Source organism: Haliotis rufescens, unplaced genomic scaffold, assembly GCF_023055435.1.
Source record: "Haliotis rufescens isolate VD_foot unplaced genomic scaffold, xgHalRufe1.0.p SCAF_12, whole genome shotgun sequence".
NCBI lineage: Eukaryota > Metazoa > Mollusca > Gastropoda > Lepetellida > Haliotidae > Haliotis > Haliotis rufescens.
In genome coordinates this window covers 13,954,496-13,978,788 of record NW_025963802.1, presented here as the reverse complement: position 1 = coordinate 13,978,788, position 24,293 = coordinate 13,954,496, and the positions used below count along the sequence as shown (strand labels likewise).

Here is a 24,293-nt window from a genome sequence, read left to right as displayed (position 1 = left end):
TGTCTTCAAGACCCAAATGCTTCGCCACAGAAAGCAGGCTGCGCAACTGACGCAGGGGACCAGTCTAGAATGTTTAGCGATTTGAGATTTTACCAGGTATTAAAAATATGAATTGTCAGGATGAAACGAAAGCAGAATTAAAAGTCCCATGTCCCTCCATGGCTGATTTAGGAATTTTTTGCGATAATTTTATTGAAAAAGAAGAAAAATTACTGCTTAATGAAAAAGTACCCTGTATTTTACTGCTCACTGCTTATGGGACCCACCCATCAGGACCCTCTTTATAATTTGAACGGGGCATGATGTGGTCGACCTGATGGTGATGCTGATGGTGATGCAGTGTTGTTTTATGCTGTCTAAACAGACAGATGATCAATCCTTCATTGTGATCACTTCTGACAGGTATGATAATAAAAGCGACACAACTCTTTTCATAATCAAGAGAAATCTCTGCTAAAAGTGTCCTCTCTTTGATTCCGATATATTAAAGGCATGTGTTTATGATCACTATCAAATATTGATGATAACAGGTGTATGTGAAAAGATGAGTGTAGGTGCCCCATTGGTGGCACCTGTCACAAACACATGCAAAGACATGTCAATTGTTCACCTTATAAAACATAGAAACACAAGCTACAGATTCCTTCTAAAGGTATGTTGGTCACCCAGGCTAAAACAATCAAATTTTCATAACATATTTGTAGCCTTAACTTAGCACCTAATATATCAATAGAAAGACATGACCTGTGTCATGTGCATGTTTTTAAAGTCAGATTTGATAATTTATAAAGTGTAAGTTCAAACAAAATCTTTAACTAACAAGGTTGGTGTTGCCTTGTGTTAATTGTGCTGAAATCTAATTCAAAAGGAACGTCTATGGGATACTGCTTTCTCTACAACAAACAAAATGGAGGATCCTGACCTAATTCTTCAAAACTCTAAAAATACAAAGGTAGCGATATTTAATGCTTCCTTGTCATAATGTTATCAACGATCTGTAGAACTGAGGGAAATTTAGCAGAAAGTGCTGTGCTTTCAAATTAGCAAATGATAAAAGGTTATGTTTAGACTCACTAAAGACAGTATGGCACACTGTCAGGGACATCATTCTTTTTCCATAGTAACAGCAAATCTATAATTAAGTACTATCAGTTATGTATCCATTCTCTGACATTACTAAGGTTTGTATTCTCTGACAACTAAGGTTTGTTGCAAGGCATCAAACGTGGAAATTTGATCGTGGTTTCTGTAAATAATGGTGATTTCGTGTGACCTGCTGATCAGTTCACACATGATTTCAACGAAATTCTGAATGAAATTTCAAATAAAATTAGTAAAATTGATTACAAGTATAAGTCCAGATTATGCACTTAATATTAGCAGAATGTGTAAAAGCAGGATTAACATAATTCAGCATACATTTTTTTATGTGCTATTTTCAGTGTAATGCACTCACGTTAATGTGTCACAGCTGTATTTTTTAGGACAAAAGGTGCACCCATGCTCAAGAAAATATGGTAATACAGAAATATTAAGCTTGTGTGAGTCTGTTCTAATGATGTGATTCATGGAATGTAGCTTTGCTAACAGAAAATGGTTTTCCATATGTTGTCTCTGAAATAAGGTGGGAATCTGGTATCTCATGGACACTGATGGCGTTTCATTGGACATGGCAAGACAGGACACTGCTATGAAAGATTGCTCTTTAAACGGAGTCTTGGCTCCAATTTGAATCTTCAACACCACTTCTCTACCCTGTCATAGTGCCAATGTTTCTCTTGAATAGTCTAAGCAACCCTTGATGACATGCTGTAAGAAGCAACAAACAGGATCGGATTGTCATGAGATGGTAATGTAGCTGTTAACCTTCCAGCGCCTCACAGGCAGCTTGGGCTGTATACTCCCCAGGGAGCTGAGAATGAAATTGGCCGGGGTAATAGTAGTGTAGCCCTTGATGAGCATCCACTTGGTGAAAGGAACTTTATATATTTATATATGATGTCAGTCACTAGATTGTCTGGACCAGACTCAGTTATTTCCAGACAGCTGTCATATAAGTGGAAATTTGCTGAGTGCCGCATTTAAGCAACAAACAAACCAATAAACAAAAAAATTCTCCTAAGCCTGTTCGGCTGTTTTGGCTGTGGAATAAGCCCCATCTAAGTACCACCATGCAGTGGATCATATTGCAATGCACTGATCATAGAGTAAAGACGGTATCATGTTACTTGACACAGAGCTTTCAAAACTCCACACGTTGAGGATATGCTGTAAGCCTATTATGTTATAATATGTGATCAGAGCAACATGGGGTGCTAATGGACATTTCCAACAAGCATCCTCCAGCCATCCGACAGGACATAAATAAGTCAGCCTTGTTCATGATGGAACGATGTTTTTATTTTCTGTCAGTTTTATTCAGTTTCAGTTGTAGCCAAATTGAAGCATTGAGAACAGGTTCAGAATTGCTCAAATGCTTTGTATTTGACTAGTCATTGAAGACTACCATCAGTGGAGTTTGCAGTTGTCCTCAGCACAATTTAGTAGTCTCGGGCTAGCAGACTAGAATGAATTTCAAAAACTAATCACACGTTTCACGATTATTATATTCTTGTCACATTTACAAACAATTTCAGAGTTTCCTTCTGAGAACTGCCAAGTTCAGTAACAACACTAAATACAAAATGAGATCCTTGTCTGATATTGCAACTTTTGTCATCCTCACTGTAGTATTCAGTGGTATGCTCATTCATTGCCGAGGAGGAAGAACCATCATGCATCTGGAAAATGTAATTGAATCTCAACAACTCAGTTTTCACTAGTCAGCGTCATATTTGTTTGAGACCGCCTCCGTGGTTACAGGGGTAGAGCGTCTGCCCGGAGAGCAGAAGGTCCGGGGTTCGATCCCTGGCCGCGTCATACCAAAAGACGTTAAAAGATAGTACTTGTTGTTACCCTGTCTGGCGTTCGGCATTAAGGGGCTAAAACAAGGACTCGTCGGCTCGGAGTCAGTATACTGTGTCTGAGTGGGGTATCCATGTTAAAATGCGGCATAGTATCTCAGTGGGCTAGCACTATAAATCGGCATCAGTCCGGACTAGTACAAGCAGCCACACACACACAAACGTACATGCACGTCGCTATTTAAGTGCAATAATCTTGGACGCGACGTTAAACCCAATTTCACCTCACCTCATATTTGTTTGTACACAGAGCTGTATAGATGTAAAGATGGGCAACAATCTAAGCATTTAGTCCCTTGAAGAGAATTCTTAACATAATCAAATGGTATTTGTCTAGATCATACGCCAGTGGTCGTCATGGAGAAACATATGTAATATTATACAATTCAATATGTATATTCACATAAATATAGCTGTACAGTAAGTTTGTGACACCAATATTACCTTATTTTCTTGAGTATAGTGCGCACCCATGTATAATGCGCACCCCCCTCTAGCGGATTCAGTATTTTTGCAAAAAAAATTGAATGTCACGCACAGAAAAAATTTACACCGTAGATCTACCCCTTCAGCAAATTCCGGTAAACGAACAGGTGATGAGAAACTTGGTCAGTACAAATTCGAAATTGGAGATAAGAAATCACCAGACATGTTTATTTACGGTTTAAATTGTATTCATTTGTTCTGCTAGGCATTGTTTTACATCCAGGGATTAAGATTACCTTGTGTATTTTCTCGTAAACTTAGCCGGAAACAGCAATCAGCTGTACACATGTTTTCTTGGAATCTACCCGTCATTCGGTCAAGACACACCCAGTGATATAACTTTACAGGATTTTAATGCAAGGATTGGCAAAAATTGTATCTGAACCTATTTTTTTTTATCAGGAATAATATATCCCAATATCTTGTAGTTGCAGCTTTTACTAAACATATTTTAAATAATAATAACCCTAAGCAAAGCAGCTGATCGCTATTGCCGGTTATTATTTTTCACATGGAACCAGTCTGACCAGTCACCGTCAAGGCTATAACAACTATAACAAATATGTCTTTTAACAAGTCAAATTATGGCATTTATGATATATGTATCCATTCTCTGTCAACTAATGTTCGTTTCAAGGCGTCAATAGCGGTAATCTGACCGTGGTTGCTGTTAATAACGGTGAGTTGTGCGATCTTCCGAAAAAGTGTGCACTATACTCAAGAAAATACGGTATATGGTATATGCAGAGATGAACAATATATAACTCTGATCTCATGTTTCTCATTTACTATTATAAGTTTTTGGACATCTTCTGAGCTGAAAACTTTTATCAATATATCTACCGGTAACTACATTTTTGGATAACAGACTTGCTGTCAAATAAATGAATCATGTGTTTATTTTTTTCTTAATCTATGAAAGTTTGTTATTTCGGATATAATGAGATGTAGAAGAGTATAGAAAGAAATGTGAACATTCTGTGGAAAAAAATGTAATTTTTAACATACATCAAATGCTATTTGTCACCATGGAGACACTCCATACGGTACATTATATATCAGGGCTGGGATGGGTAACTTGGGTACGCAGGTTGGGTGAGTTCTCAGTAGGACTACCCTGACCCGTGGTTAGTCATGTGATATAGTGTTTAATATACAAATTATCTAGAACTCCATGGTTACACTACAAGTCACTAATCTTTCTGACTTAATATGCACCCATTCCCTCTGACTTTTATATGTTTAAATAAAAATAAAACTTCAGTCAACTTCAGTGTGTGCATGACCAGATTGTTTTATATATATGTATCTTGCCAGGTCTCGTTTCCTCATCGGACATTTTGTACCTATCTCTTGAGACCTACAGTGAGTACCCGGTGTAAGATATAGAGTTAACTGTGACATCATACACATGGCGTAACACGCATGTACCAAACTGGATGACGTAGTAAACTATTCTATGAACCCGTCATGCTTGTTGTTCAATATATTACACCCGGGTAGGGTCAGGTAATAGGGGGTTGGGTACCCAGGTAGTAAATTTAGGCTTGTCTAAGCCGTATCATATATCTCAATGTGAGAGAGCCACCTCCATCTGCAACCTGCGACAGAGAACGACTGTGGCCCAAGGCATCTGATGTAGGCTACAGTAAATTGCATAATCGTGCATCATTAGCATCCCCCATTACCCTGATGAAGACGTTAACAGGCCTCAGCGCATGTTTACTGCTTCTGATGTTATTATCTGTATGTGACTGCAGACAGTGACTCATCATTGAATAACATGTCTCGACAATAGATGGAATGTCTTTGATCGTGAGATTATTCAGGATCTTGGTATAGTTCTGCTTGATGGTATCTCAGCATGCAACTGTGTATAATGTTGATTAGGTTTATTGCTTGAGCAGAGATAGAAGTGAACAGCTTATTAATGTGTTAATAATTAGTAATTAACAAATGTAGGTTCCCAGTGATCTATGCTTGTCGTAAGAGGCGACTAAATGGATCGGGTGGTCAGACTTGATGTCTTGCTTGTGTGCATGTCATCCTATCCTAGTTTGTGGATCAATCCTCATGATGTCAATCATTGGATTGTATAATGCTGACTTGTTATTTATGGACCGCTCTCATTATAGGTGAATATCACCATGAGTTAAACAGTAACAAATGTCATGGTCATTTTGGAGAAAGTGAACTGAAATATGTGTTTGTGAATGAGAGAGTGAATTAGGTTTAACGCACTAGTAACTGTGGCTATCATTTGGAATGTTGTTGACATCCCAAGGATCGTAATCAGGGAGAACCTGGGCTTTGAACCCATGATCATTAGGAGGATACTAGTGGTACCTGTGACATCTGCCATACATCTTCCCGAGGCAAGGATGTTAACTGACTATAAAAGTCCAGTTTCCACCCTTGCCGAATTCAACTTGCACTGGGCGGTACACATGTTTTGCAATTTTTTTAGCCTGCAGCCGAAATCTGCACATTGAAATTCATGTTGTTTATTAACCTGATGTCTAGTTCGTCACATGATTTTGATTGGACTATGCAAAGACTCATTAGTCCAGCCAAAATATAACTCCGGAATTCCAGCCTAGTTTGGCAAGGTTGGAAACTGGACTTTTATAGACATCTAACGCCCTTGCCTCAGGAAGATGTCTTACATATAATTTAATACACTTTGTCAAACTCTCCGACATGTGTTAGTGGTGTTGAAGGACCCTTCTCAACCTGTTCAGCAGCAAGGCCTAAACTAATGGTGATGTTAGCATTAGTAATCATCTTTATGATCCAGTAAATATTTGTAGTAGAAGATCAAGTATTCATTTTCAGAATATAGTTCCAACACTGTTATAGAAAAAGATATAAACTGGATTGCTTGGCAGACCTTCGACTAACACTTAGTTTCTGAAGGTATATAATTTTGATAGAAACAAACTCCATTTAAATTGAAAGAAGCCCAAGTGAAATGGGAGATTCAGAACCTGAGGAAAATCTAGACTAGACTTCTTTAAGACATGTTAGAGCTGGAGTTTTACAGTAATGGCTGGGCAGAAGAGAAAATAATATGGTTCAGGGACCTTGAGACATAAATTCGGACTATTCCTTCCTTCATAAAGACAGGGGGCGGTCGGGTAGCCTAGTGGTTAAAGCGTTCGCTCGTCACGCCAAAGACCCGGGTTCGATTCCCGACATGGGTACAATGTGTGAAGCCCATTTCTGGTGTCCCCCGCCGTGATATTGCTGGAATATTGCTAAAAGCGGCGTAAAACCATACTCACTCACTCACTCATAAAGACAGCCATAGAATGTGACCATATTGTGTCAGAGTGATGGATGAGAAATGTAGTTCTATGATATTGGAGAAAACTCAGCTTCAATTAATCCATGCTTCCTGTACATTCCTCTCCTTTCCTTCCTGCAGTCATCAGTTGTATATATGCAGAGCTCCAGATAAGCTTTTGGTGTTGTGGGTATTTTACCCATGCATCTTAAAATCATTGGGTATCAGTAATTCTATCTGGGTATTCAAATTTCTGTTACCCACTAGTTTTTACACATGTGGGTATTAAAGTTAAAGATTTAACAACGCTATTCATCTAGTCCCTGTAAACTGGTGTCGTGTGGGTTCGAGAGCTTTATCATGTTTATAGGACTCAAAAATACCACGATACTTCCACAAGAAAGTGTGATGGCAAATGATCGTGATGTAACTGTCATCGTGGAGTTTGGCAAGGTTGACGGAATGCCCGTTTATAATTTCAAAATAAGTTGCTGATTTGCTAATCGAATACGCAGGGTTACTGCACAATATTTTGATGATACGCACAAGTTTTATTTTTGTAGCGTATCTGTAATGTTCGTTGCGTATTTGATACGCTTGGATGATATTTTACTGCATATTTCTGCATGTCTGATGCGTATTTTACGCAGATACGCAGCTTATCTGGAGCTCTGTATATGTCATATCATGTGTCAGAATTGTGAAGGAGAAAACTGATCTCTGAGAGTAATGCAAGTTGCTAGGATATATTCTATTTCTTTCCTAATTCAATTGTTCCTCTTCCTTCTGTTGCCATCAATTGCAGTACTTGTGCCTCGTTATGGTAAAATGATGAAATTGGGTATGAGAAAAGTGATATGGTGTAATTTATTTTGAGAGAAATGAAGCCTGCTTGCATTGGGTTACCTTCCATCCATCCTTTTATTAATCCCTGTGGCTGATGGTAGAGAGTATTATGGCAGAAGTTAATGTTCTGAAATGACACTTAGTCTATTTCAGGCACCAAAAAAAATGTTTTAGAGATCAACAAGTGAAGGTTAAATTTGTGATTATTTCTTTTTGGATTGATTTGAAAAGTTAGAAACTATGACTAACTTTTGTTTTGTATATACATGTATTAAGCATTGTTACCATTTATCCAATGCTGACAGAATAGCCAATGGACACTTAAAATGTATAGAAGGAGAATCTTGTTACCATGGTTACTCTGTAGATAGTAGTGAGTGAGAGACTTGTGTTTTATGCATCTTTAAACAGTATTTCAGTTATATCACAGCATTTGAGCTTTTTAAGGAAAGCATTGTTTTAGGGCTGGGATGGGTCCAAATTTACTGCCCGGGTACCCACCCCCATATTACCCGACCCTACCCGGGTACCCACTGTAGGTCACAAGTGAAAGGTACAAAATGTCAGTTGGATTTTTTTTACCACAGCCCGAAACGTATTTAGATACATGTATTAAACAATCTGATCATGCATACACTGAAGATGACTTAAGTTATATCTTTAGTCAACGATATGAAAAGTCAGAAAGAGTGAGTGCATTGTCAGAAATCATTAGCGACCTGTTATGTCACCACTGTGCTGAGTGTACTGTATAGAGTATTTGTCATTAAACAATATATCACGTGACTAACCACGGGTCGGGTAGTCCCGTGTCCTACTCAGTACCCGTCCGACCTGGGTACCGGAGTTACCCGTCCCAGCCCTACATTGTTTGCTGAAGACAAGTTCTAACCGGTATCTTCATGGGGGATGTGGAAATATGCCTTGGTATGGTAACCAACTTAACCCAAAAGAAAGGCTTATTATTTAAGCCAGCTCCTTTGTTTTGTTTTGATACAAAAGTTCTGTGTTCATTTCTCCACATGAATGTTAGTGACATGGATTCTTGGTGACTCCAGCCATGATATTTCTTGAATAGTGTTAAAAGAAATGTAGCACCTTATTCACTTGCTACTCCAACTTAAATATTCTAAAGCAGACTGCATTTGTTATGCTACTTAGTAGAAAAATGTATAAGAACTTCCACTGTAACAGTGAATGAGTGAGTGAGTGTAGTTTTACGCTTATTTTAGCAATATTCCAGCAATATCATGGTGGGGACACCAGAAATGGGCTTCACACATTGTTCCCATGTGGGAAATCGAACCAGGGTCTTCGGAGAGATGGACTTACGCTAAAACCACTAGGCTACCCCACCGCCCAGGAGCTGTCAGGGGAATGAGAATGGAATGGGGTGATTGTAGGATCGTATATCTGCTGTAAATTCTGTAACAGAAACTCAATGCTAGGCAGGGGTACATATATACAGTTGTGAAGCACTTGGCTCGGAACATGGTCTGAGGGACCTCCTGCAGATCTTCCTCTTCAGGAAATCTGACCAGTATTCAGGCAATGCGTTTATGGGGGCAGCATGCAATGGTAGAGGATGGATGACACCGGCCAGGTGCAGGAATGCAATACTGGCTATCTGGCTACCGGCCCTCCAACTACTAGCTATCTGGCTACCAGCTCTCTGGCTACAGCACAGCTGGCTTGATCCATAAAGGGTTAATGAGGGCCATGACTGGCGTGTGTTTCAAAACATCACTAATGAAAAACAAAATGACCTCTTCTGTCAAATAACCACAGAGGTCTTCCTATATCTATACTAAATGTTTTGAAAACATCAAATGTTCAGTGACCTGTGTTTTTATAATTAAGCCCTTGCGGCCTGGCTGACTGAGGCCTGCGTGTAGGTTTGCTCAAGTATAGGTACCCATGGATGTCTGTAAACAGTGGTTAAATGCATCATGAAATGCTATGATCAAAAGTTTGAACAAGATTGTTATCTTAATTTCAGTATTACATGTTGGTAATTTATTAACTGCCAGAATATTTAAAGCTCATTTCAAAACCACTAAAATGAAGATTGTGTAAGTCTAGTGTTACATGTATGGTAAATAACATGATGAATTTCTGCCGTTGTTTGCCCTTCATCTTCCATGCATTCATCTATTCATACAAATGTAAGTATGCTACTCAAAAGAAGATAAGCACCACCGGATTCTTGTATATGACTATACTTAATCTGTCATGGCATGAGAGATTAACAATAGTCATATGAAAGAATCAGGTGATCCTTAACCTCTTTTGAGTAATATATGTTACTCAGTTCCATTATTCAGTTGTTTAGGACCGGTACAAGCAGTCATGTTTGACACTTGTGTATGAAACTGTCAGCCAATTCCATCAATCCCTGCTTTTGCCTTCCTGTTATTTAGAGTTTTAAGCACTCTCCTGTATACAAGGAACATCACATTATACCGAAGCATGTATGTACCATGTATATGTCTGTACCTTGACCTTGACAAGTTCATGAAATAATGACATACATTTGAGAGGGTCGTGTTGCTTGATTGGTTGATTTGTTGATTTCCGCACTCAGCAATAGTCCAGTTATATAACAGCAGTCTCTTTGAATAATCATTTTCCGGGGCAAGGGAGTTAACTGACCATAAAAGTCCAGTTTCTACCCTTGCCGAACTTAGTAAGGCTGGAATTTCGTGGCTCAATCGTTACTCAGCACTACCAGTGTCTATGTCGCTTCTTAATAATGTCGCTCCTATTGACCAATGAGAATCAGATTCCACCTATCATATGGCTCGCATTTGCTTCAAACAAAATCGATAATCAAGATCTATCTTTCCATGCTTACAAAATGCATCAAATTACTTGTATAAAAACAAAAAGATTAGGAAACTTTGAATTAACGGTAGACATGCTTTGCAAATCCTGCTATCGACTCAAATGTGCATGACATTTTGTAAACTAGAAGTCGATTTTGTTACATGATTTTGAATGGACTATGCACAGACCCATTGGTCCAGCCATGTCCAACTCCCTAATGTTTTGAGAAGATGTGAATAATCAATGTGAGTGACATCATGTTTGTTTGTTTGTTTGTTTGTTGTTTAACACCGCACTCAGCAATATAACAGCTATTATGACAGTGGTCTGTAAATAATCGAGTCTGGACCAGAGCATCGATCCACGCAATTGGGATACAATGACATGCATCAACCAAGTCAGTGGGCCCCCCGAGCCTGTTAGTCGCCTCTTATGACAAGCATAGTCGCCATTTACGGCAAGCATTGGTTGCTGAAGACCTATTCTACCCCGGATCTTTACGGGCCGAGTGACATCATGAGCATCGATCTACGCAATTAGGATATGAAGATTGCAATCCACGCAGTCCCTGAACATGACCACACGTCTCTACAAACATGACCAATTCTAACCTGGAATCCTGGAACATGTAGAAAACAGGCACAAGTTTTGTGTATTCTGATATACAAGGTTGATGTTTTGTCATGGTCATTATCATGTCCTAAAGGAATGCATATTTGTTTCACACTTTAGATTCTCTAAATCAAGATAAATGGTCTATTATGATACAATGATGTACATATGCAGATGTTTTCCCTGGATAAAAGATGTGTTGGCCAATTCAGCTCCGTAAGGAATCTGTTAGACTAACACCAGTTGTCTCTGAAAATATATCAATTTGACAGAAACAAGTAACTCCCTTTAAATTAAAAAGGAGCTTCAGCATGTTCAGTGAGATGGGAGATTCAGAACCTGAACCTGTGGAAAATCTAGCCTTGCTTTATTTAGGACTACAGACCTGTGAAGATCCGGGGTAGAATAGATCTTCAGCAACCCATGCTTGCCGTAAAAGTTGACTATGCTTGTCGTAAAAGCGAGTAACGGGATCAGGTGGTCAGGCTCTCTGACTTGGTTGATGCATGTCATCGATCCCAATTGCGTGGATCGATGTTCATGATATTAATCACTGGATTGTCTGGTCCAGACTCGATTATTTACAGACCGCCCTCATATAGCTGGAATATTGCTGAGTGCGGCGTTAAACAACAAACCAACCAACCAATTTAGGACTACAGCATTACTAGTAGTAAGGGTTGGTGGGAAGGGAAAATATCATGATTATGCGACAGTGAGACTAGGAATGTCTTGAAACAATTACATAAGTTTGGGGAGGGACATCATTTTGTACCCATTGCATAATATTTCTTTGTGTGATATTCAAATCCTCTTTTATGAAGCTATATATTATGATTGATATATACAGATAGATATGAACATCACCCATGTATCAATTAATCTTCTTTCAACTTTTACTCAAGCGCCTAATGAAGAAATATGGGATGTCCTCATCAGTTAAACATGTTAAATGTATCCATCAGTATCAATTTACTGCATTTGTTAACTCATTCACACTCAAACAGGAAGTGAAATTTAAAAAATGTTTCACAAAGCCTAATGCATTTTACCATCACGCTGTTTGTCAGCTGTGAAGACGAAGATATTGATTCTTTGTGGCTTTGTCTTACTTAGATGTACACATGTTGCGTACCTGGTCCAGGTTACTGTAGCCTGGCTGTACACTGCAGCTCTCACCGACTTTGTATCTATATTCAAACTGAGCAGTCCAGGGGTAGCCTTGTGGTTTAAAGACGTTCGCTCGTCACACCGAAGGCCCAGGTTCGATACCCACATTGGTACAATGTGTGAAGCCCATTTGTGGTGTTCCCTGCCATGATATTGCTGGAATATTGCTAAAAGCGGTGTAAAAACCATACTCACTCACTATATTCAAATTGACAACAGTCAATTTTCAACCTACGAATGAATATAATGCAAAATAATTCTAATTTTCAAACTTTTCATCTTCGTGCTCCATGGAATTATTTCAAATAATTATGTGAACCATCCTTTCTCTGTGATAAACAGAATAGGTTATCAGGTATCAGCGAAGAAAAAAACATATTCTGTATAATTCCCAGTAGCTTGAGAGTTATTATGCCATAACCACTAAGGATTTGCTTGACATTCATGTGAACTTTGTATTATGACAGTAACATGAAGTGGTGACTTGTGGCCTTTTGTTGACATTCTAGTGACTTCAGATAAAGCCCTCATCATGCTCATATAATGTGTGATCTTTCATACTATCGGTTCGACCTTCAGTAGTAAATTAATGAAGATTTCCCCATCAAAATAAAATATTCTGTTTTAAAAGGTTTGAAAAATGAGATATTAATGACGTAAACAATATTAATATAGAATTCGGAACTTTCGAACAGTTGTGTTAAATGAATCATAATGAAAGTAAAACAAAATTATATCAAAATGAAATTTCAACACAGCATCTTGCATTGATAATCATCAGCAACTGTTAATTCATTATAAAAATACAATAGACAGATGACTTCACAATATATATCAACATGAATAAAATCCTTGGTAATTATATCAGTGACATGATATAAACAGGTCCTAAGACAATGTAAATGACAAGTCGTGTAGAGCTTAATGTATGGTGACATTTTCTTACCATAATCACACAGATAGAATCCAATTTTGGGGGTAAGATCCGACACACATCTACTCGCATCCATCGACCATGTAACAAATAGTCTTCACATGTTCAGCACAACCAAAGTACCACTTGAGACTGGACCGCTTCTAATAAGCACCAAAGGTACCCCAAATTCCCGCCTGGCGTTTAGAAGGTTAGGTTTGCTATCACAGTGAACTTCAAACAGGCAGGGATTCCGCGGCCCACGCTACAACACTGGCTATAGCAAGCTGAGTCTTTGCTGTCATCTGAGCTTGGAGGAATCTTCATTCAACAGGACCATCACTGCCGCCATTTCTCCCCACACAACTCATCCCTTGTCGAGTTTGCCAAAAAAACTGAGGAAATGATTTGGATGGATTATATCTATCATTGACGTGTTGAAACCAACACAATATATCAAGCCCCATGCAAAAGTAATTATTGTCAATGTTAATGTGTTTGGAATAGCTCTAGCATGGTTCTTTTTGAAAAGTTGTTTGTTTATTTGTACAATGTTGGCTTTATGTTTGGTTAATCAATTTTAATCATGATGTGGTGTTTTACTTGACTACAAATCTAGGGTTCCAGTGGACCCAATAATTTTGTTTGTTTGTTTGTTGTTTAACGCCACACTCAACAAAATTCCAACTGTATGAAGGCAGTCTGGTCAAGTCAGGACCAGACAATCTAGTGATTGACATCATGAGCATTGATCCACGCAGTATGGGGTATGATGACATGCATCAACCAAATTAGCGAGCCTGACCACCCGATCCCGTGAGTTGCCTCTTACAACAAGCATGGGCTCCTGAAGACCTTTTCTAACCTGGATCTTCACAGGTCCCCAATGTAAGCGTTCCTAAGGGAATATGATGGTCCTGTAAAGTAATGAAATCTTAAAAAGATTTGAGATTTCATAATTACTTCAATTACAAGACCTATGTCAAGAATTGGGTACATTGTTATTGTGCTTCCTTTGAGAAGCAATGCTGTGTTTTTTTTGGAATCCATTCTAAACATTTGTGCAAACTGGACGCACATTTGGGCATTTTATAACCCTGATGATGGAATTAAATAACTTAAATACATCTATTTCTTTGAATATTTAAAAGACTCCATATTGAGCACCCTACTCCAACAAGGGCCCACTGTTAAGTCTTCTTAACACCCTCTAGAGTATTTTCTTTTGTACACTGCACAGTAAAAGAAACATCACTTCATGAAAATACTTCGTGAAAGTTTCCCATCCTTTCCATGAAAATCAAGGGGCGGTCGGGTAGCCTAGTGGTTCAAGCGTTTGCTCGTCATGCCGAAGACCCGGGTTCGATTCCCGACATAAGTACAATGTGTGAAGCCCATTTCTGGTGTCCCCCGTCGTGATATTGCTGGAATATTGCTTAAAGCGGCGTAAAACCATACTCACTCACTCACTCATTCCATGAAAATCATACTGCACTAGCGCCATGCAAAGACTTACGAAGAATCAGAGAAACCAGGCTCTTTGGTAATCTGTAGATGGTTCTCCTGTGGAGAATGAAAGCATTGGCTACCATTCGTGCAGTCTGGCCTACATGCAGTCGTCATAGAGCCTGGTTTCTCTGATTCTCCATAAGTCTTGGCATGGTGCTCGTATGTTGGATCCAGAACTAAGATCTGATTTTAATGAGATTTGGTAATGTGTCACAGCAAACCAATGGCAGCTTGCTGGTGACTGCCAATGGGACATGCTGATCGAACCACATGTACAGTCAGGTCAAGGCGGTCCCCTATTTGGCACCGAGGCATGCAATAATTCCTTGTGTAAAACTGATGCAGTGTCTCAGTGTAATGAAGGTAACCATTAACAGTTTAGACTGATATATACTACTCAAAAGAAGTTAAGGAATGCCGATTCACACATTAAATATAGTAATATGAAAGGATCGGATGCTTTTTAACTTCTTTTGAGCAGTATTCATAATAAAATTCGACTTTGCAGACCAAGGAACAACTTGGATCGTAATGATGGGATTAACAGTTTGTCAGAGCCTGGTTTCCCGTTAAGTCATCGACTGTAAAGAATAGCTTGCTGATTATATACAATGTTCATAATTTGGAAATAAAACTGGGACTGATTGGAAAATCATGACAAGAGGTGCAATACATGCCAGCATATACCAATTGGATGAATGGATGCTCATGCTATCAATCACTGGATTCTCTGATCCAGACTTCAATATTTACAGACAATCAGCAATTAGGTGGAATATTGCCAAGTGTGGTGTTAAAAACAAACACTGAACCCGTGGGGATTCATGAGGATGTCCTGGTGAGGAAAGAGTAGGTCCTTTGTATTCAGTTGTAGCGCTAAGATCATCATAACTCCCATACTCTGACATTCACCTACGACAGTAGTAGTGCTGGTACTGGAGCACAGCTGAAGGCTCTGATCCAATGGCTGTCTACAAGATCAACTTACTTTAAACACAGATGTGCTAGGTTGTGGTACCCACATATGTGGCTGTACCCTTGGACTGAACGATCATCTAAGGCGCTGCAATTCGCGGTGCAGTTTTGCTTCCCTTGGGCACATCGGTGCAACCTATGATTATGAGTTCAATTCCTGGTTCACTCCGATTATGATATTAGGTTTGTCAGCACCATACCCATGCTCGTGGGTTTCACCAAAGTTGGTTTCACCAAATGTCTGAGACCTGCATCACTTCGGGCTTTGCTCCCATTAAACTGATATAACAGGAATAGTTAATGTCATACCCAACTCACCTCCACCCAGCTAGCAGGCCGAGCTGGCCATGCTAGTTAAGCCACGCCTCCTCGTTGGTGCTTTTTAAAGATTCAGTGTGGATTGTTAAAAATTGAGACCTCCAAATATGTTCACGCTGAGTTTAAGTTTTCACATTGTTTTTCTTGGCCTTCATTATTGTACATCATACTGGCTATATTTTTTGTAAGAAAAACCTATCACTATTTTTCATGATACTTGCACTTTAAAATGGTACGAGCACCTTTAGGCACTACAATCGCTTTGTGTAATGGTGCCATTGGAACTGTTCCACTGTGAAGCAGCAGTAGTTACGAATGTTTGTAATATTATATTGTGAGATCTGATAAGGCCAGATTATTTGTATTTCTTGTTTTATTAATAGAAATATTAACCCAGTTAACCAAGAGGCTAGTCTGTCTTACAGACCCTGATACAAATATATATCAAATACAGCCCATGCAAGTCTATAATGTTTGGCAAGTCTAGATTACTGCAGTATCAGTATCTGACAATGAAGAGAATCACTGGGCTCCCTTTTTATTATATTTTATTAAGATAACTGAACAACTGTTTTTTTCTGTACGATATGTTCATTTCAGAGACTAGATGTTAGTCTACTAGATGTTAGGCAAGAAATAAAATATGGTAATAAAAGAAGTTGCCAATTTTACTATTTCTAGGGTAGTCAAACAAGAAAGTATATTGTTCTGGCCTAAATACGGAAACCAGATCACAAAGAGTTTTACATGACAAGTTTAGAAAAAGATTGGAAATTTATTCCTATCTTATAGACATGTTGTGAGAAGGATAATCTAGTTGCATGGTTACAGGCAGGAAACTGTTTTTATGACCCATTTGTACATGTGCATTCCTGATAGCATCCTAAGTGGCAACCTCAGAAACTGAGGCACACTGTCATCTCTGGCAGTCATCCCACACAGCAAACAGCCAGCAAGTTGAGCATAATCTAAATGGCAAATGACGATTATTTTGGGTCACTGACATACTAATATCAAATTATGTATTAAACATGTCAAGACTGAATAAGAACTTTACTGGTTAACATGATTTTAAGTCTTAAATTTTCGCCTCAGTTTGCGATCGATTTTGTCTTTCCACATGTTCACAGAACTACAATGCAACCAACTACAAGGAGACTGCTTTCACAGCTGCTCCCAGTTCCGAGTGAGTGAGTGAGTGAGTTTGGTTTTATGCCGCTTTTAGCAATATTCCAGCAATGTCACGGCGGGGGACACCAGAAATGGGCTTCACACATTGTACCCATGTCGGGATTCGAACCCGGGTCTTCGGCGTGACGAGCGAACGCTTTAACCACTAGGCTACCCGACCGCCCCCCCCAGTTCCGAGACACTGTAGGTTCGAGTCCCAGCTGATTGTTAGCCCATGTCTGGTGTGGTTGTCACCAGATACCTGCATGACTTAGGGTTTCCTCCCACATCAAGCTGACATAACACTGTCAGCGTTAAACCCAACTCACTCACTCACTCACTCACTCACTCACTCACTCACTCACTCACTCACTCATGGTTCTCACTCATGGTTCCATTTCACAAAGCTACTACATTCGGAACTCCTTTTAGGCCATATATTATTTTCTAAGACTGACTGACATAAAAAATATAATAGCTTTTGACAAAAAAAGATAAGGCCAACAATTCATAGACCTTCAGCATCATCATCACATAGCTGCAATATTGCTGCCTGTGGCATAAAACAACATTCACTCATTTAATATGTTAATTATATTTTTATTTTGCCAAATTTAGACAAAAGTGCCATCCAATTTTACCTTCTTTCATCACAAAGCCAAACATAAGCCCTCGAGGGGAACTGACTTCTGTGCTGGGTATCTCAAGAGAGTGGAAGGTCGGTGGTTCGATATCCGGCCATGTCAAACCAAAACACAGTATAATATTGTACTTGTTGTTCCTCTGCCAGGTATTCAGCATCAAGGGAATAAAACAAGGACTGGTTGGCTCGGAGTCATGTTTGACCCCATCTCACCTCACCTCACCTTTTAGGGACCTGGGCCCCATTCCACAAAGTGATCTCAGCGCTAAGTCGATCGTAACTCCCATTCTTTAACACTGACTTACGACAATCGTAGCGCTAAGATCGCTTTGTGGAACGGGGCCCTGGGTTATAAGTTGTCTTAAGCGACTAATTTGGACTTTGTGGAAAGACGAGGTGTGCTGTTGATTATGTGTCATCGTACCCTAATAGCATGAGATGTTACTCATAATATCAACCCCATCAACCACTGAGCTGTATGACCCCGACTTGAATTACAAACCACCTTGATATTCTGTAATATTGTTGACTGTGATGTGAAACAACAAACAAACACATAAGACTGTATAAACAATCCCTATACCTATAACCATGCACAGAATCAGCTACGACTGATTGATTTGGCTAGATATGAATATCAAATGGAACGTCACTTAGTTTAGTAGATGGTTTATATAAAAACATTGAGGCATCATAAATGCTTTTATGTGTGTTATATGTCAGCAGAAATATATGTTTGTTTGTTTGTTGTTTAATGCCGCACTCAGCAACATTCGTGCAATATGACGGCGGTCTGTAAATAATCGAGTTTGGACCAGACGATCCAGTGATTGACATCATAAGCATCGATTCGCACAATTGGGATAAGATGACATGCATCAACCAAGTCAGCGAGCCTGACCACCCGATCCCGTTAATCACTTTTGCGACGAGCATAGTCACCTTTTACGGCAAGTATGGGTTGCTGAAGACCTATTCTAACCCGGATCTTCATGGGTCTCGAAATATATGTAAATTTTAATTATATTCTTCCATTTTTGATGAAAATAGTGTTAGTGGATCTGAATCCAGCAGTTAAGGAGCTGAGTCAATATCAATACGCAGAATGTTAAATGGAAAGTTCTACTTCTGTTCCATTAAGCAATGAAGTAAGCCAGCAGTATTTAAGTATCGCCAGTCTTTGTTTTGTCTAATACGTTAACATAGAAACTCTTCACCATACATGATGAATCAGCCACGATGGGCGCATTAGGAAGTAAATGACCCTTGGCCACGTGTCTCAGTTTCAGATACAAACGACTCTCTGGGGGATTCTGGGTTAGCATTGTTCCGTGCAACCCATGGAGGTCGTAAGAAGTGACTAACAGATCTGGTGGTCATGCTTGCTGACTTGCCTGATGCATGTCATCAGATCCAATTGTGTACATCATGATGTCAATTACTGGATTGCCTTGGGTATTTACAGGCCGCTGTTATACAGCTAGAATATCGCTGAACGCAGTGCTAAACAACAACCAGATACAAATTCGTGGCTTTTCCTTCACACTGAGGGTCTTTGTGGGATTCGCGAGGGGCAGAATAAGTTAGTAACCTACATATCTACTTTCAAGTATAAGTCTTGTGTAAGTTGAGGAATAGTTCCGTTAGTCTCCTCGAAGAATCCTAAAATAGGGTAAGATGGAATATATGTAGGTATTGGACGGGATATATTGACTTATATTGACATGTTAGTTAGCAATGGAACTAGTGAATAATTGAGTATGCTTTTACGCCGCTTTTAGCCATATTCCATCACGTCTGGGAAACCAGAAATGGGCTTCACACATTGTACCCATGTTGGGATTCGAACTGGGTCTTCGGCGTGATGAGCGAACGCTTTAACCACTAGGCTACCCGACACACCTAAGGAACTAGTGAATGAGCGAGAGGGGTTTTACTTCATTCACAGTGATCATGACAACCTGATACCTGTGATTGGACCTGGAGCAGGTAAACCAACAGCTAGTTAAGGATGACCATGTGCCACCAGAGTACACCCCTATACTAACACAGCTAAGTCACAGAAAGTTGCCATGGTGGTCAACACTATCTAATTAATGTTCACACTCCGCAACCATTGAGCCACTGATCCCTATGTTGATTCTGTTTGTTCTGAGACGACCTTTTCCCAGAAACACCACCATTAGAAATTTTGGAAATAATATATTTTACCCAGGTAATAGCTATTTGATGAATTTTTTTATTTAGCCTGTCATACAGACCCAGAAACAAATTTATCCAATACAGCCGATGCAAGTCTATAATATTTGGCAAGTCTAGATTACTGCAGTATCAGGCACATGAAGAGAGTCTCTGGGCTCCTTTTTAGTATGTTTCAAAACTTTAATTAACTGTTTTTATCTGTCAAATATATTCATTTCAGAGACTAGATGTTAGTCTAGAAATTTATGTGCGTATTCTTTTGTTGAATTCTTTATTTAACAGATTGGTTAATTACATGAATATTCTTCTGTCAAACTTGTCATCAGTGAGAAACAATGAACATAACCAACAAGTGACTAAAATTAGACTGTTGTTTGTTTATTTGTGAGAGAAGTCATCTCTATTTGTCGTTTCTTGGTAATGTGTATAGTTATTTTTTCACCAGGCCAGATGATTGGACATTAAATAGTGCCCAAGTTTGACAAGCTTGCCATTCCATTACAGTATGACTGACATATGTATATAAACAACCTGGTGTATGCTTCGAAAGATGGAGCATCCTTGAACTATACCGAGATATTTGATACCATTTCTTTTTCATAATAAATGTTATGTATAATATAATTTTCTTTTCATAATATACGTCATGTATTTATAATATATGGTTAATTTAGATTATGAATTCATAAGCTCTTTAGATGGTATGCATTGCTGACAAAAAAATACATTGTCAAGGTTTGTTTTGATAGGTGTTGGCGTTGATGAAACACAGACACAATGCCACCAAACAATTTGCTGATTCAGCATTAATGTGTTTGCCTTGCTTGACCTGTCACGAGGATATATGTTCGTGAGCAGTTAAATCTATAATATCATCCATAAATATTTACCAAGTGACATTAACCTTATCATCAGAAACCAGACACTATAAACCCAGTCAGAAGAAAGTTTCAGATCTGAAAACAAACATAATGCCAAAATGGTATCATATGTTAGACATCACTCTGGATGATATACCATTGAGATGAACACAAGGCACACCACACACCCCAGTTATCTTAACCGATGTGCACCAACCTTCATCCTGATGCTAGCATCATTCCGCCTACTGTCATCCATCACGTTCACTTCTCCTGGCATTCTGGTATTCCACACTCAGGGTATAAACTCTCTTATCACCGGGTGTTACTCCTGGTTCTGTTGGTCACTCTAAGGGACATCCAGCCAGACAGAAGACTTGTTTGAGCTCCTCTGGCCACTAATTCTGCCCATGTGCAGTGCCAAATTTGGCTGCAAGATTCCTACGTCTTCAGATACAGTGGGCAGTGTTATGTATACTACAGCTGGCTGCATGCTCAGTGTCGGAGTGTGTAGGTTATGGGTGGCACAAGAACCCATCCAGCCATTAATTGACTTGGATGTGATAAGCACCTGACTTTATCATTAGTAGTAATGTATTGAAGTCTGTTCGTTGGCAATTAGAGAAGGTGGGCAATTAATTTTGTTGTTGCATTCGTTTAAGGCCCAGGCTTGTTAAAATAGAAGCAGTTCTTGAGATGCTACTGTCCCATGTGTTTGGTATTACTGTATATTTTCTTTATTTTCTTGGGTGTAAGGTAGCTCAGTGGTTAAAATGTTGACCTTTCTCACAAAAGATCTGGGTTCTATTCCAGATATGGGTACAATATGTAAAGTCCTGATTGTTCAACTGTGAGGTTGCTTCTGTTGAAGAGCTAAGTCAGTAAGTGCAGTGGGAAATTCAACTGACTCACTGTTTTCTTTAGGGGTAGGGGTAGGTGTAGCCTAGTGGTTATCCTGAAGACCCGGATTCGACCCCACATGGGTACAATTTGTGGAGCACATTTCTGGTGTCCCCTGCCGTGATACTGGTGGAATATTGCTAAAAGTGGCGTAAAACCATACCTACTCCCTTCTATGGTATTGATTCACTGAAATAATGTTCAAAGCCTTCTTAAAACCCAACTGTCACTTTATGTTTGATGTGTTATATTTTGCAAAAGAAATTCATTTAAGATGATAAATATGTATGGTGGTTAATTGTGTTTTATAATGATGGCTTTTGGTCCCAAACCATGATTATTTTCAGTGTAACATAAAATGAACACCTGCAAGAATCATCCTGAACTCTATGCAGGAAAACATGAATAATAAACGTGGCAGTGTTTTCTATCCACTTACATTAACATTGTTAGGTTAATATGTGCTTGTATCTGTGGTGAAGTGAACACATGAATAATGAAATTATTCCTTGCCATGAGCTTTGTCTGTTGAGTAATGAATCATAAGCGCTCGCCCCAGTGCTGAAATGCTAGTAGTGTAAAACTGCCATGTTGTGTGATAGAAACTCCCAGTCATTCAGATGTCCTTAGGTTCATTGTCAACTAGCATGTGAAGACAGCTACAGTCATTTCTCATCTGTGGGTCATATTTACGTGAACTCTCAATGTCAGGGGGATTGTTGTTGTAACAGTGCTGCTGACATAGAGATTATTACACGAGCATGTGTGTCATACTGATTTTTACGAAATAAGTGTCAGAATTATTGTATTTCCCGAGCGAGAAATAGGGTAATACATGAAGTGAAGTGCATCAAATCACTTCAGCACCTTGATAAAAGAAAAGATTTGCAAAATATCTGTTGACACCCAGTTGGCACTACACATGCTTAGAAAACCCTGCAGTCAACTCAAATCTGAGAGTTGAAATCTGTGTTGTTTACGAACCAGATGTGTAGTTCGTTATGCGATTTTGATTGGAATATGCATAGACTCATTAGTCCAGCCAAAATGTACCTCTGGAATTCCAGCCTAGTTCGGGTAGCAATTATAAGGGTAACACTATTTTACAGGGCATTATCATTTGCAGAAGCCTGAGGTCATCCATTAACTGCCCTCCTTCGTCGGGCAGTTGAAAAGACATTAGCCAAAGACAAAGTCTTAGCCATTATTATAGCTAAAATGGATAGAATTTGTTATCAAATAAAAACATACAATATCAGTTTTGAAACATTTAGTGCAATCAAAACGAATTTCACTGACCCACTTTTACAAGTATGGAAATGCCATAGAACAAACCAGATGGCATCACTATTGGACGTGACATCACCTTCCCATATCCCTATGACGTCATCTAACAACGGGTGTGATAATGGCCCATCGTCAAGCAATATGAGTGAGTGAGCTGGGTTTAACGCCACTTTTAACAGTATTCCAGTTATATTGCGGCGTGTCAGCTTAATGGCCCGCTCATTTTTGATAACATGTGGGCGGTTAAATGATAATTCTATCCATTTTAGCTATAAAGCCTGTTAACTCCCTTGCCTCGGGAAGATGTCACAGGAGTAACAGAGTCCGAATCTGTTCAGGGTTTATGATCCAGCAAGAAGCATTAAACTGCCTGGTCTCATGTGATTCAGTTCACATTAAATCTTTGGGAACTTGTTTAGAAAGTTTGCCAAGGTCTTAAGAGTGCTAGAATATTTTAAGGACAATACTTGGCACAAGTTAATCAGTGTTCCTGAAATAAGACGTTAATTGCTTTTCTGAAACCATGTGTATCGCCATGTGGTCAGGAGTCATTTCAGGAGGTCTTACGAAGCCCGGCTTTCTTTAGTGCTGCTGATTTATGTGAAAGGTGCATGTCGTTGTTGAGAGAAGTCCTCAGCAGAAGAAATTGAAATGTCAAGGTTACAGTTTTGTTTTGGTGCATGGCATGCAGTTATGCGATTACAACAGCACTGACAGTAGTCAGTGTCTGCCAAAGAAAAGATAACATTATCTAAGACTGAAAAGGTAAGGCAGGGATACAGATTGCGCAAAGATAGGCCCTGATATTAGTATTTGAGCAGAATAGGTCACACTTGTACCTATGTACCTATTCTGCTTGTGTTATAAAGTATAAGTACATTGATAGATCACTTGTACCCAATCTTCTTGTGGTATTGTAAAAGTACATGGTGAGTGAGTGAGTATTGTTTTACGCCGCTTTTAGCAATATTCCAGCAATATCATGGCGGGGGACACCAGAAATGGGCTTCACACATTGTACCCATGTCGGGAATCGAACCCGGGTCTTTGGCATGTGAACGCTTTAACCACTAAGCTACCAGACCACCCAAAGGTACACTGTACTCGTACGTGGAATATGTCACAAAAACTGTATCTGCTTGTGTTATAAAGTATAAGTACTTTTACATTGATAGATCACTTGTACCCAATCTTCTTGTGGTATTGTAAAGGTACAAGTACTCGTACGTGGAATATGTCACAAAAACTGTATCTGCTTGTATTATAAAGTAGAAGTACTTTTACCATGTTTACATTGACAGATCACTTGTACCCGCTTTTAGCAATA

At 39.1% G+C, this 24,293-nt stretch overlaps 2 protein-coding genes across 4 annotated transcripts in view; one reads left to right on the top strand and one right to left on the bottom strand.

Moving 5' to 3' along the window:
- LOC124142017 (F-box/LRR-repeat protein fbxl-1-like) overlaps positions 1-21,256 on the bottom strand; it is a 64,520-nt gene extending 43,264 nt beyond the window's left edge. Inside the window, exon 1 of one of the 2 annotated variants that reach the window (XM_046510242.2) lies at positions 20,997-21,256. In XM_046510242.2, coding sequence (XP_046366198.1) covers positions 20,997-21,059 — 63 coding nt within the window. In that variant the 5' untranslated portion in view covers positions 21,060-21,256. Of the gene's footprint in view, positions 1-13,135; positions 13,375-20,996 lie in introns of those variants that run through there. The other variant, XM_046510243.2, reaches the window with a different exon arrangement.
- LOC124142018 (zinc transporter ZIP13-like) overlaps positions 1-24,293 on the top strand; it is an 84,140-nt gene that overhangs the window by 23,322 nt on the left and 36,525 nt on the right. The gene's annotated exons all lie outside the window — the stretch shown is intronic.